The sequence below is a fragment of the Mandrillus leucophaeus genome, unplaced genomic scaffold, assembly GCF_000951045.1.
Source record: "Mandrillus leucophaeus isolate KB7577 unplaced genomic scaffold, Mleu.le_1.0 Scaffold733, whole genome shotgun sequence".
NCBI classification, from domain to species: Eukaryota; Metazoa; Chordata; class Mammalia; order Primates; family Cercopithecidae; genus Mandrillus; species Mandrillus leucophaeus.
The window spans coordinates 1,490,978-1,504,189 of record NW_012107953.1 but is presented as its reverse complement, the minus strand read 5'-3'; the positions used below and the strand labels follow the sequence as shown (position 1 = coordinate 1,504,189).

Here is a 13,212-nt window from a genome sequence, read left to right as displayed (position 1 = left end):
GTTCATTGCATTCTCAGTATCTGTCTTATTGTATTGTTTTTTGTTTTTTGTGAATTTTTTTTTTTTTTTTTTTTTGCCACCCAAGAGTACTATTTCTTACCTCTGTATGAAAAACACATCCTTAAAGACCCCAGGCTACCGGTATGAGGTTCACGCATGAAGCATCGTACATTATGGATGCTCTGTGGTCAGCTGACTCCCAGATTTAGCAAGTTGCTTTTAGGCTCCAATGAGATAGTCAACTTTTCTTCTTAAAATTTCTTTTCTTAAAATTGTATTAACCCAGCATTTTGGGAGGCTGAGGCGGGTAGATCACGAGGTCAGGAGATTGAGACCATCCTGGTTAATACAGTGAAACCCCGTCCCTACTAAAAATACAAAAAAGTAGCTGGGTATGGTGACACGTGCCTGTAGTCCCAGCTACTCAGGAAGCTGAGGCGGGAGAATCGCTTGAGATCGCGCCACTGCACTCCAGCCTGGGTGACAGCGAGACTCCATCTCAAAAAAAAAAAAAAAAATTAAATACCTAATCATGAATACCCTCTCCTTCCATATCATGGATTTTCCACTGAGGAAGCACTAGGTCCATGTGAGAACTGGGGATAGGAGAATTTTTTTTCCTTCCCCTTAGCTTTTGGGAAGATCAGATGGAGGCCAACTTTGGCTTTGCCTAATGAGAGATCTAAGACTTGATGCTGAAGGAGAGGAAGCCAGTCCATTTTTACCACATTCAAAGAATGCATATTTTGTTTCAGACAGTGATGAATATTTGAAAAAAGAAGGGCTAATAAGCTATAGTAACAACAGTTCCTTTTCCCCAGAACCTCTAGCTCAGAGGTGTCATATCGTGGGAAGTGGGCAGGTGCTTAGTTCAACCTTGCCTTCAGATCCCCAAGAACAGGAATCACCTGTGCATTCTAGGAGCTTTTTCAGTCAGTGGCTTTAAACCAGTAGGTCTCCCCGATCTGCATTTTGGAATCTCCTGGAAGTTTTACAACTACCGATGCCTGACTCCCTCTCCACCAAGACTCTGATATAACTGGTCTAGGATATGGCCTGGGCACTGGGATTTCTAAAAGATCTTCAGGTAATTCTAATGAGCAGTTGGGTCGACAACCACTTTATTCTTGTTTGTATCTTTCTTGCCCTTGTAGACACAGTTTAATTCATCTCATGTCAGTAAACATTTATCATAAATTTGCTATATATGAGTCACTGTAGGGTTTATGGCAGAAGGCCTTGGTTTGTCTGAGAAAGGAAGAGGGAAGGAAGGGAATGTGAAGCTGATTACAGGGGAGAATAAAGGAGCCAAGTGCTAAGGTAGGAAGCTTACCCTCGCCACTGAAGAGAAAGAGGTGAGAGGTTGAAGAGGCACCAGTTTCCTAGTTCCCTGCTCTCACCATAGCAAACCTCAGCAGAATGTGGCATGTCACCTGAACAGGGACGTGCGAAGTCCTGCTGCAAAGGGAGAGAGATAGAATTATAAAAATCTACACAGGCCAGCAGAGAGCGGGCACATGTTGTCAGCTGTGCAGGATCCTGGAAAAATCAATATATCGTCTGCTCTTTTTCTCTTTTCTTGGTGTCCTATTTAAAATATTTTAAACTGCACTTAGATGACTCACCTCATTTACATGCAAATTTGGGGTGTTACTAAAATTCACATTACCCTGATTTCATCCTTTTTAATATGTGCCCATCTTAGAGCCTGTGGGCACCAGCTGAAAGCACATTAAGGTCTGTTTGAATATGCATTGTTCACGATGACTTTTGCTGGCACCTAGTGAATACCAGGTTCCACAGATATCCACTAGTTTCCCAGAGAGCCAAGAAACGTGGAGAGAAGCAGGCTCCAGAGGCGTATTGCCCCAGAGATAGCACTCTGCTTCTGGGCCGCCAGGAGTCAGCCTCTGGGGCTGTTAGCAGTGAGTGACATTACGCAGGGAGTCTGTGAAGAATGACAGGCCAGTGTGAAGGCCCAAGCCCTGAATTCGGAGGCAGGAGCTGAGTGTGCTATTTGTGATGCCTTCACAGATATACTGTGGGCCTTTTACTTTTCCCGCCTGCAAATAAAGGGGTCCACCTTCTTTGCCCCTCCCTTCCTCACAGCAGAGCTATTTGATACAATAACTTACTGCAGGTATACACTTGAGTTCATTGGATGGGGCGGGAGAAACATTGCATAGCTTACAAAGTAACGCCTGATGAGTTGTTTTATTCTAGCTCATAAACTGGTTTCCTTTCTTCTCTGAATAATATGTGCATATTTTGTGGATATGGTACACAGGCTGACACCTTCTTGTCCTTCAGAAGTCCACATATCACTTCATTTGGAAAGCCCTTTCCAGCCCTCAAGGAGCAGGTCAGGTGCCTACTGTGGGCTTCCTTCTGCAGCAACCTGCACTTCCCTAGAAAGCACTTCCCGGGCTTTGCTGTTGCTGGTGTCATTGTTCCTCCCCTGCTGGGTTATAAGCTACAAGAAGGCAGGGGCCATATCTGGCTTGCAGGCCATCCTACCTCTGTAACAAGGGAAAGTGTTTTTATGGGTGAGAGACGGGAAAGGAAGCAGTGCCCGTTTCTGGCGTAGTCACGGATGGCCTATCCAAAGGCCTGTTGTCAGTCCTGCAGCTTCTTCGCATTTCCATCATGCTTCAAAGTCTCAGGTAACCCACAGCTCCACAATAGACCGCTCTGCAGGCCAAGCGAGATCCATTATAATTTACATTTAGAACAGCCATTTTGAAAACACTGTCAAGGACTTTGAAATGTATGTATATGCAAACTGCAATCTCTTTTATATTCAGTAAAAAAAGAATGTCAGTAAATAGTTTACAGGGCAGGAGATCAGCTAGACCCCAGTCTGACACTTTCCATACCACACCATCTTACCTAAGGGGCCAGGCAATGTGATACAGTGCAGAGAGCACTGTGTGTTAGGGTCCTGAATTCAAAATCTAGCTACCATTTACTAGCTCTGTGAAATAGAAATTCCATCTGATTAGGGGTATTCATGCTTAGATGTCTGGGAAATAATAGATATTCACTGAATATTATTCCCTTCTTGTCTTCCCCGTCCTTGCCTGAACAGAGACATACTTTTATTTTGCTTTATTGGTTATTTGAGTAAAACATTAACAAATTGTTTTCAAGTATTTTGCCAAAATAAACCACGCTGAAGAGAAGGGTTTGATTGTCTCTTAACACGCAAAAGCCTAATACTATGTGTTCAGCAGTGGGGGCATGGGGCATTTTTGGTGGCAGAATTTCTGCTTATCTGAGATTGCCATTCATTGCACGCTTCTGAGGCATCAGATACTAAACACTACCATGACAGCAGAACCAACTGAAAAAAGAGAGCCCTTCACATTTTCACTTGCCTCCACATAGGGGTGAAGGCATACCAACTCCCAAAGCCCAAGAAATCAGAAGCTAGAAATGGCCTTGTTTTGAGTCAGGAGACCTGTCCACAATTTCCTCTTTGCCATCAGGTAACTATGACATTAAAAGGGAGCTTAAATGTCGCAAAATTTCCAAATCATCTGCCTTCCTGGGCCTGCCGTCTTGAGCAGGCTGCTGATGCTGTAAACACCAGTGTCAAATCCTTTGAACTGTGTGGGGTTTTGCCAAGTTTTGGAAACTGACTCGTGTCCAGGATCATTAGCATGCCTCTTAGTCTACACACCTGGTTTAAGAACGATCTCCAGTGTGGAGGGTTGACATCAGGTAATCCAAAGCGTAGCTTAGTTATTTTCTGAGTACGCCCTGACAGCCACATGACCCAGCAAAACTTGCTAAACCACCATCATGAGCTGCTTTGGTCTCCTGTGCAACATTATTGGAAACTCTAGGGAAGATGTATCTGGAAAGAGGTATCTGGTGATGTCAGATGGAAAAGACAATAGCGCAAAGAATCACCATGGGTATGAACTTCAGAGGATTAAAGGAGTTTGGGGCTGCCATAATATCAGGACTTTAGAGACTGCTACCACTCTAGTTGAACAGTCTGGGAACAAGGTGAGCTTATCTCTACAATTTCTGGCTCAGTACTATTTGGTGCTTTTTTAATGTACTCAACAAATATTCATTGAACAACTCCTATGTGAATTTAGCCAACACATATTTATTGAGTATATACTATGTGCTAGTGATTTGACAGTGAACAAAACCAGCAAGAACGTCTGTCTCATAGAGCCTGTATTCTAATGGGCAAGAATATACCAGACAGTGCCTGTAGGACTAAAAACAAAGAGATGACTGAAATTCTCCTTGTTGTCAAGAACTTTAAGTGGTTTTGTCTTAATTGTGATTTTAATATAATCAGATGTCAAATATTTTCCCCCATCATAAATATGTCTTCTTTTAAAACCTGAGTTAAAAAGGAAGTAACAATCACTTAATGTAAATGGCTTCTTCTGCAAATTTTATCAGAAATGACGTCTATTGAACAGTACGTGTCATTGAGGAGATAAGTCAGGCCTGGGTTTACACGTATCTGGAACTTTCTGGGGAAATTAATAAAGAGACTGTAATGGCCTAGATAAATTGGTTACACTGACTCTCTGTAACTCTGAAGTTTCTCTCCTCACCCTTCCGTAAGAGCAGCAGCCATATCATGAAACTGTGGTGTGATTTACCTTCATTAGCATAGCAATTTGCCTCACATTTTCACAAAGTGCTAATAGATGTTAACTCAAAATAGATTAAAATACCAGACAAATTGCTACTACCTTAAAAAGAGTTATAACCATTTTGAAAATGTAAATTATGGTTATGCAGCATTTGGAGAGAAGTATAAAATCCAGTCTTTCTTATATTTAAAAAAAACTTGTGGCACATGGTTTTTTCCCCTTTAATCACAGTAATTTCTTCAAATGACAGTGCAGCATATTTTTTTAGGAAGATACATTGCATTTTTTAAATCTCATGTGTCATATAGGAGTTGCCATTGATAGTTTTCAGCAAGAGGAAAAGAAATTGAATACAGAAAACCAGGGATCATGGGGAAATTTTAAAAAAAAAAGCTTCATCTGTAATGTTCCCTTTTTATATTACATATATTTTATGAGTTGGAACAGAGAGAGGTTCTTTTCATTCTAGCAAGTGGAGTTGTGCATGACAAAATGTCTGCAGAAATGTGCATGTAGACATAACGATGTAAAAGGATTTGGGCTCTGCTGGTGTCTTACCTGAATCCTCTATGGCACCAAAGCACTTATGGAGTCCGTACAAAGAAAAGGTGAGCATAATGTGTGCTTCTGAGGAGTAAATGAGCATAACTGTAGTATAATATTTGTCACACTATTGCCAGGAGAGATTGTAAGTAAAAGATAGAACCCTCCCTAAATAGGAGCCCGTGTATTTCCCCTGAATAACTTCTACCCAACAGAGCTCTAAAATGAAATATTTGCATTTTCCCCACTGCTTTGTTTCCTAGAATTTACAGAGTACAGTTAGCAAAAGGATTGCTTAGAAGATACATTATATCCACAGAGGATTACTGGTGCCATTTTTCATACAGTTACACAAAGTCAAATTATTGTCAGTTCTTACCCCAAACCTGTGAAAGCCAGAGAACAAACACATCATCATCTGTATTCTCAACTACAGATGTATTTTACTTTGTGCAGCTGAAATAGGTAAATTGCATTTTGGGAAATCAAAGGATATATAAAATATGCTGGGGAAGCTGGCAAAATAAATTAACCCTACCATGAAATTATTTACTAAAGTGAACAATTATTCTCTAATTTGTATACTTCATAAATCCTTATCTTCATGTATCAAGTTTGCTTAAGGTGAATTATGTGCCTTTTCCTGGAAAACAGTTATCACATAGAGATATTTTCTACTTTTAAATTAATTGGCCCTCCAAAGCAAATTGCCTGTCAACCCTAGGTACAAAACTCTGTACAAACCTGTGTATAAATTGGAAAAGATGTACCATAGAAAAGAGTTCATATCGTTAACAGTGGGTTTGAATGTTTTCTCTGCTCCATTCTTTTCTCATTTATTTTTAGTTAGTACTTCCTTGAATGCCAAATGGCTTGGACTACATTTACTTCTTTGCAATGTGACGCAGATTTTCCAAGGTTCCTCTCTGACCAAATGACTTCATCTCTTAGTGAAAACTGCATCCTTTTGTTTGTCTGTGGCAGGAGGGAGGCAACTCATCTAACTGCAGCATGGGGAACATCCGTTTAAAAAAAGGAAGAATTTCCTGACAGTGATGTATTAGTCTGTTTGTATTACCATAAAGGAATAGCTGAAACTGGGTAATTTATCAAGAAAGGGGATTTAATTGGCGCATGGTTCTGAGGTGTACAGGAGTGCAATGCTGGCATCTGCTTCTGGTGAGGGCCTCAGGAAACACAGTCATGGCGGAAGGCGAGGGGAGCAAGCATGTCACATATGTCACATGGCGAGGCTGGGAGCAAGAGAGAGAGTTGGGGGAGGTGCCACACACACTTTTAAACAACCAGATCTCGAGAGAACTCCCCCACTCTCTTGAAGACAGCACCAAGCCATGATGGGCAGACCCCCATTAACCAAACACCTCCCACCAGGCCTTTCCTCCAACACTGGGGATCACATTTCAACATGAGATGGGAAGGGGACAAATATCCAAACCATGCCAAAGTAGTTACTTAAAACCTAGACTATGTTATTAAGGAGAGTTCTGGAATCTGCTCAATAAAGCATTAAGATAAAATAGATTTTTCTTGTACATGGAGAACATTCTAAAAGTTATTCTTTGCTTGGTGATTAATTTATTTTTAACATTACAACTAGTGTTAACAAGGTTTATTTTATGAGATAACTTAGAGGTGGAACAATATTGATTAACGCTATAGAGAACTGGTGGCCCTAAGAGATCATGAATTAACTCTTTCATTCAGTGACCATTTACTGAGTGCCTCCTCCAATAGTGAGAGCTCCTGTATGGTGGGCTTTTTATATGAGTCACAGTGCTAGGCATATTATTACATTTAATCCCTATAACGGTCCTATGATAAGTACTTTTATCCTGTCTTTACAGTTGAGAAAAACCAAATCTTAAAGAAGTAACATGAGACAGTGTGGGGATTCCTCAAGGATCTAGAGCCAGAAATAACATTTGAGCCAGCAATCCCATTACTGGGTATATACCCAGAGGATTATAAATCATTCTACTATAAAAACACATATACACATATGTTTATTGCAGCACTATTCACAATAGCATAGACTTGGAACCAACCCAAATGCCCATCAGTGATAGACTGGATAAAGAAAATGTGGCACATATATACCATGGAATACTATACAGCCATAAAAAAGACTGAGTTCATGTCCTTTGCAGGGACATGGATGAAGCTGGAAACCATCATTCTCAGCAAACTAACACAGGAACAGAAAACCAAACACTATATGTTTTCACTCATAAGTGGGAGTTGAACAATGAAAACACATGGACACAGGGAGGGGAACATCACACACTGGGGCCTGTCGGGGGGTGAGGGGCTAGGGGAGAGATAGCATTAGGAGAAATACCTAAGGTAGATGATGGGTTGATGGGTGCAGCAAACCACCATGGCACGTGTATACCTATGTAACAAACCTGCATGTTCTGCATATGTATCCCAGAACTTAAAGTATACTTTTTTTTTAAACTAAAATTAGATTCCTTAATCACATCTTATCAAAATAAAACCTGGTAGATTAAAAAAGAAAAGAAGTAACATGAAAGCAGGATTCAAACCTGTTTCTGGTGGCTTCCAAAGTCCATGATATGAACCATAGTTGCCATAGTTCTTCTCTATTTTGAACTGCCCAGTAGATTTAAAGATAAAAGGCCAATCTTTAATCTCCAGAGACTTCTATTCAAGTGGAAGAGATAGGCAAGTGGACAGATAATTGTAATACAGTGTGAGAGTGCTCAAAGAGAGGACAGACCTTGCAGGGTGCCCGCCATGGTGCACCGGGAAGGGGTGCCTAACTCAACCTTCTGGGTTGGGTTGCTTAGGGAGGGCTTCCCTGAAGGAGGAGATTCTTGAACTGAACATGAGTTCCTCAAGAAATTGTTGGCCTTCTTGATTAGTATGTTAGTGTCAGTGTCGGGCTTTGCCTTATTCTTGGATTTCTATTTTTTATTTGTAGTTTGTATTTGTTTTAGCATTCACTCACTCATAACTATTCCTGGCTCATTATAGTTCTTATAGATCTTAGATTGGAGCAAGAGAAATAGACATTAAACTAAGCAATCATAAATTCACTTAGTACAATAATAAGTACTCTGAGGGAAAAGTAGGCAGTATTGAAAGAGTGAATGATCTGGAATACTTACGTAACTTAGTGAGGGGAGCAGAGATAAGGCAGTGATCCAAATTTGCTGGGAAAATGACATGGAAGCTAAGAACTCAAAGATGAGTAGGAAGTAGGCATGAGAAAGGGATCATAATGGATAAGTGGGGCAAAAAGTATTCCAGGGATGTGTAAAGATCCCAAGACCAGAAGGAACTTGAACAACTTAATAAACTGAAACTAGGCCAAGTGACTGGATAGTATCAAACATATGCTAGAGGAATAGGCAAGGCCAGATGATAGATGACTCCTAAATGTACTGTTACAAGCTGTCTGAACTCTAGACTTAGAGCACACATTTAAATTATATTAAATTAATCAGTTCATATTTCAACTCCAATATGTGTATCAGTTTTCCTTTTTTTATTCAAAATTATTTTATTAGCTTTTGAAAATAAAATGTTATAAATCATAGCTTTATCACAAAAAGAATTAGTTATATGGCTTGGTTAAATTTGACTTAAACACAAGCAGTTCTTAAATAGAGAAATGCTCTGGCAAAGATTTAGTATCATCAACACAATGTTGAAATATCAACTGTGTCAATAATGTAAAAAGATTAACAGATAACATAGTTTTCTAGATCACTTAGAAAACATCATACTATTTCAGAAAAGTGCAGATAACTGAATTTCATGATCATCATACTTCTAAGCAGGCTTTCAAAGCAAACAGCAAGGGTTTGATGTTGTTTTAGGTTTTTCCTAGTGATCCTGATCTTTTCCAATAATGGACATCAAGAGGTATGCTCAAAAATGTGTATCACAAGTACCTTCTTTCAGACTAGCTTACTCAGTATAAATGAAATATTGATGTATTTGAAAATGCTCAAGTGTTCAATAAAGATTTTAAATAAAGCTACCTAAAAGTTGTGGTTCTTAGGTTAATCATTTATTTATCTAAAGGATGAAGAAAACTGTCTACTTCTGTGATATGCACTGCAATCAGCTTAAAAATAATTGACAAATTAATCCCTTCACAGCACAGCAATTGTAAAGGTGTTAGTTTTAATTAGGCCTGTCTGATTGCCTTGTCTAATCAAGAATCAAGGTGGTATCTTTGATGGTTAAGGTCTATTGGGGCCATCTCTGACCTGCTATCCATGTATGTTTTAATTATTGATTCCTCACATTTCAGCCCTTTTCACAAAGGCACTTGAAGTTTGCAGTACCTTAACATTTAAAGGGAAGAAAAATAAACATCTTCCCCAACACTTCTGGAATCCTGTGTATCCTCTCCGGCTTTCCACAATTTTTGTCCTAAGAAGGCTGTTGGGTTGATGATGAAGTCAAGTGCACATTAGCTATCTTACTGCTTCTTCACCTCCCAAGCACTGGATTTTCAATGGACATGGTTAAGATCTTGACAAATCACAGTCATCTATGCTTCTAGAAAACACTTTTGATTTCTTGATATTATGTCTTTTAAAAATCCCTAAGGGCAGGTGTGTTACTGGGAGATCAGAAAGGTCAGATGAAAGGGGACACATATCTTCTCACAAAACCCTTCCTCACATCGCTAGGAGGAGCAAAGCCAGGGCTCCTTGTGCCACCGTGAGTCAGCCGCAGCACATCAGTGAGCGTGGGCAGCAGCATGGTGTTGGTGGTCTCTGTGCGTGATGATGGCTCTTCTTTGTTTGCAGGTCAACGAAGTGACGGTGGAACAGCTGGTGCAGCAGTACCCCCACATCACCTTTAGCACCGTCCTGCAGGACTGCAAGAGGACCTTGGAGAGAGCCTATCAGATGGGCTGGACCCCCAACATGTCTGCCGCCTCCTCCTAACGCTCCTGCCCCGCCTAGTCCGCTGGCACCCATTCAGCAGAGCAGAGGAGAATTGTACATTTGGGGGGCTGATCTCTCGGAAGGGTTTTAACTGTCGCCTGTCTGTATGTGTTCAAGTATGTGTATTTGTGTCTTGTTTGCATACTGCATACCAAAAGTGCAGTTGTCATTTGTTCCCAAGTGAGCTGGCTTTTTTTCTTAGAAATTAAAGATTATGAAAGCCACAAACTTTTTAGTTTTTAACTTCAAAGGCTTCTTTCTCTTTAAAAAAAAAAAGTTTTTTTAATATAGAGTCAAAAAATTGGATGTATTATTTTGAGCTTCTAATTGCTGCCACTTGGAGATGTCCAAATAAGAAGGCCTTCTTTTTACATGGGATGAATTGTGCACTTCTGCTGATGACGACTACAATAGAAGTGATGTTACACGTACAGGCACTTACATTCTCACATACTCACACATGTGTGCACATCTACACCGGGGCTCTGATCTACTCCAGATCATTTCCTGACAGAGAAGCCTTCTTCCAGGCCACCGAGGTAGCATGTTATCCACTGTGGCACTGCCTAACTCCATGCATCCTCAGGTGGCCAACTTGCTATCTGGTAGGTGACTTGGGGACTAGAAAGAATAAAGCCTTTTCTAAATTTGTTATATGGAGGCAACAATCTGAACTCCCCTGGCCAGCTCACAAAAATTAATTATACATTATTCTACAAATGCATTCTGTTGAGCACTAAATATTTTAGTTGGTTTTACGTTAACATTGTGTTAGCTTTTATTTCCTGGATAGTAACTGGTCAGGATATATTTTAATGATATTTGAAACTAATCTTAGCATTGAAGCCACCAATGTAATTAATGGTGTGCAATTATTTTAAAAAGTACAGATCATTTCATTATTTTCTTAATTTTGGTAATTATTAAAGTGTATTTCTGAGATACGAGAGGGTAGTCACATTAATAGAAGATTCATGAGTGAGATATAAGTAGACAATCTTTCTACTGTTGTTGCTTTTTTTGCTTTGCTTTGGGTTTTTGAACAGGTTTTTTGGATATGTGCATGTTGTCATTTTGGACTAGTTCTCGTGCTACTACAAAGATCTATTGCTAGCTAATATATGAGTTAAGAAAGAAAATTAGAAAATCCGTTCATTGAAATTCTGTTTACACTTGTCAGAAATAAGCATTTCTTTGTTTAATTAAAGATTGCCAGCTTCAGTTAAGACAAGACCTATCAGTAAATGAATATATGTTTTGATTTAACACATCTTTACAATTAATTCATATTAGGGACTCAGGCTCAAATAACTGTTCCTGTGTCTAGATTTATAATGAGGACATCAGGGAGCCTTTTTAAGCTAAAGAGTGATTATCTTTCACAGCAGAACTAGAAACAAAACCTAACTTGTGAATTTGCTATTTATTTTTCCCTGAGTGAATATAACTGTTATTTGGTCTTTAACAGATATACTGAGGTTTGAGTTTCACTTTCTTTAAGTCTCACATTGCTAACATGACATTAGCTGTAAGAAGCAAAAGATAGCTTTACATTTGAATGCCATTTACTGATTTCTAATGATTCTCTTTTTTTGTAAACAACTGTTTCCTTTGATTATGTCAACATGTTTCTGATGTGGCATTTTTGTTTTAATCCCAATCAGTTAGGAAATCTAGTCAGTAAGCACCATGAGTGTTCTTCCCGTCACTAAATGAGTTTCTAATTTAATTTGAAGGGAATAAAATTTGTGTAAGAAAAAAGCTGTTTAACATTAATAAACTGTATTTCTTCTTACACATTGAACTACATCATTTTCGTATCTACTTCCCCACCACTGAAATAGCTTATTTCACAATATTTTAACTGATTTTTAATCCAAACTAATTTATAAGACAGTATGTATAGTAATAGTAGCTTGAGGGAATATGCAGAAGTTTAATTTTTATATATGTCATACTATATTTTAAATAGTTAAAAAAGACAAAAGAAGGGAGAGCCATCTATGATATAGATGGTACCATTTCAGTTCAAAGTGGTAATAACCTTTGGAGTGTTACAGTTTGGTTGTCAAATGGTTTCAGAGTATATAATTGATTTTTTAAACGTTGCATTGTTTGCATCTAAAGTACAGCACTATAACATGCTTTAGCTTGCGGGGTGGGGTGGGGTGGGGACTTGCACTTATTCTCTAAAATGTTGACTAATCCAGAAAGCCTGATGCAACATAATCTGGAAAACTGCTTTGGTACATTTGTAGAACTCCATAGAAATACCATATCCAGCCTCAAAGCATTAATCTCAAAAAAAAAAAAGAGAAAAAAAACCAGCCAGTAAAAGGCATCACCTTGAGTGATCCTGTGATGGTTATTGAATGTGTTCTCATTAGATGCTTTGAAATGAGGCTTAAAATAATTTTTCTGGGCAATATAGGGTTTCTTTTTTTTTGCTTAGAATGTCATAAATACATGTGAATACGTTTAGTGCAGGGCTTTTTATTCTCTCCAAAATGTCAACAGTATTTTCAGAATAAAGACTATGAAATATATTGCTGTAGTGGAAAATTCTGGTCCTTTGTCTTTAATGTCTTTTTGAGTGGATAAAGAAAATTCACCCGGTTTGTAGTTTCTATATTTCCGTGAATCTTTGACCTTGCAATGGGTTGCAATAAAAGAGAAACAAAACACTGTGTCTTTTGTTTTATTTTAGAGACAATAAATGACTGCCCTGATGCTGGTTGGGTATGATGCATGCAGTGGTCTGTGCTTTTGTGTGTTTCACTACAGACTTATGTAGGTTTGACTAACCCAGAATAATAAACGAGACTGAGTTTAGGAGGTTCTAATTGGGCGGGTGATTATAGAGATAAGATTAAAACCTCAAGCATTTAAATAAGTGTGTATTAGTCTGTTCTCACACTGCTGTAAGGACATACCTGAGTAATTTATAAAGGCAAGAGGTTTAATTGACTCACAGAAAACTTAAAATCGTGGCAGAAGGGGAAGGAAACAAGTCCTTTTTCACAAGGTGGCAGGAGAGCGAAGAATGAGAACCAAGCAAAGGGAGAAGCCCCTTATAAAACCATCAGATC

The 13,212-nt window shown here is 39.0% G+C and overlaps 1 protein-coding gene across 1 annotated transcript in view; it reads left to right on the top strand.

Moving 5' to 3' along the window:
* LOC105528799 (F-box/LRR-repeat protein 17-like) overlaps positions 1-12,807 on the top strand; it is a 378,669-nt gene extending 365,862 nt beyond the window's left edge. The window contains exon 6 of the mRNA XM_011965687.1: positions 9,983-12,807. Coding sequence (XP_011821077.1) covers positions 9,983-10,123 — 141 coding nt within the window. The 3' untranslated portion in view covers positions 10,124-12,807. The remainder of the gene's footprint in view (positions 1-9,982) is intronic.
* The last annotated feature ends 405 nt before the right edge of the window (positions 12,808-13,212 follow it).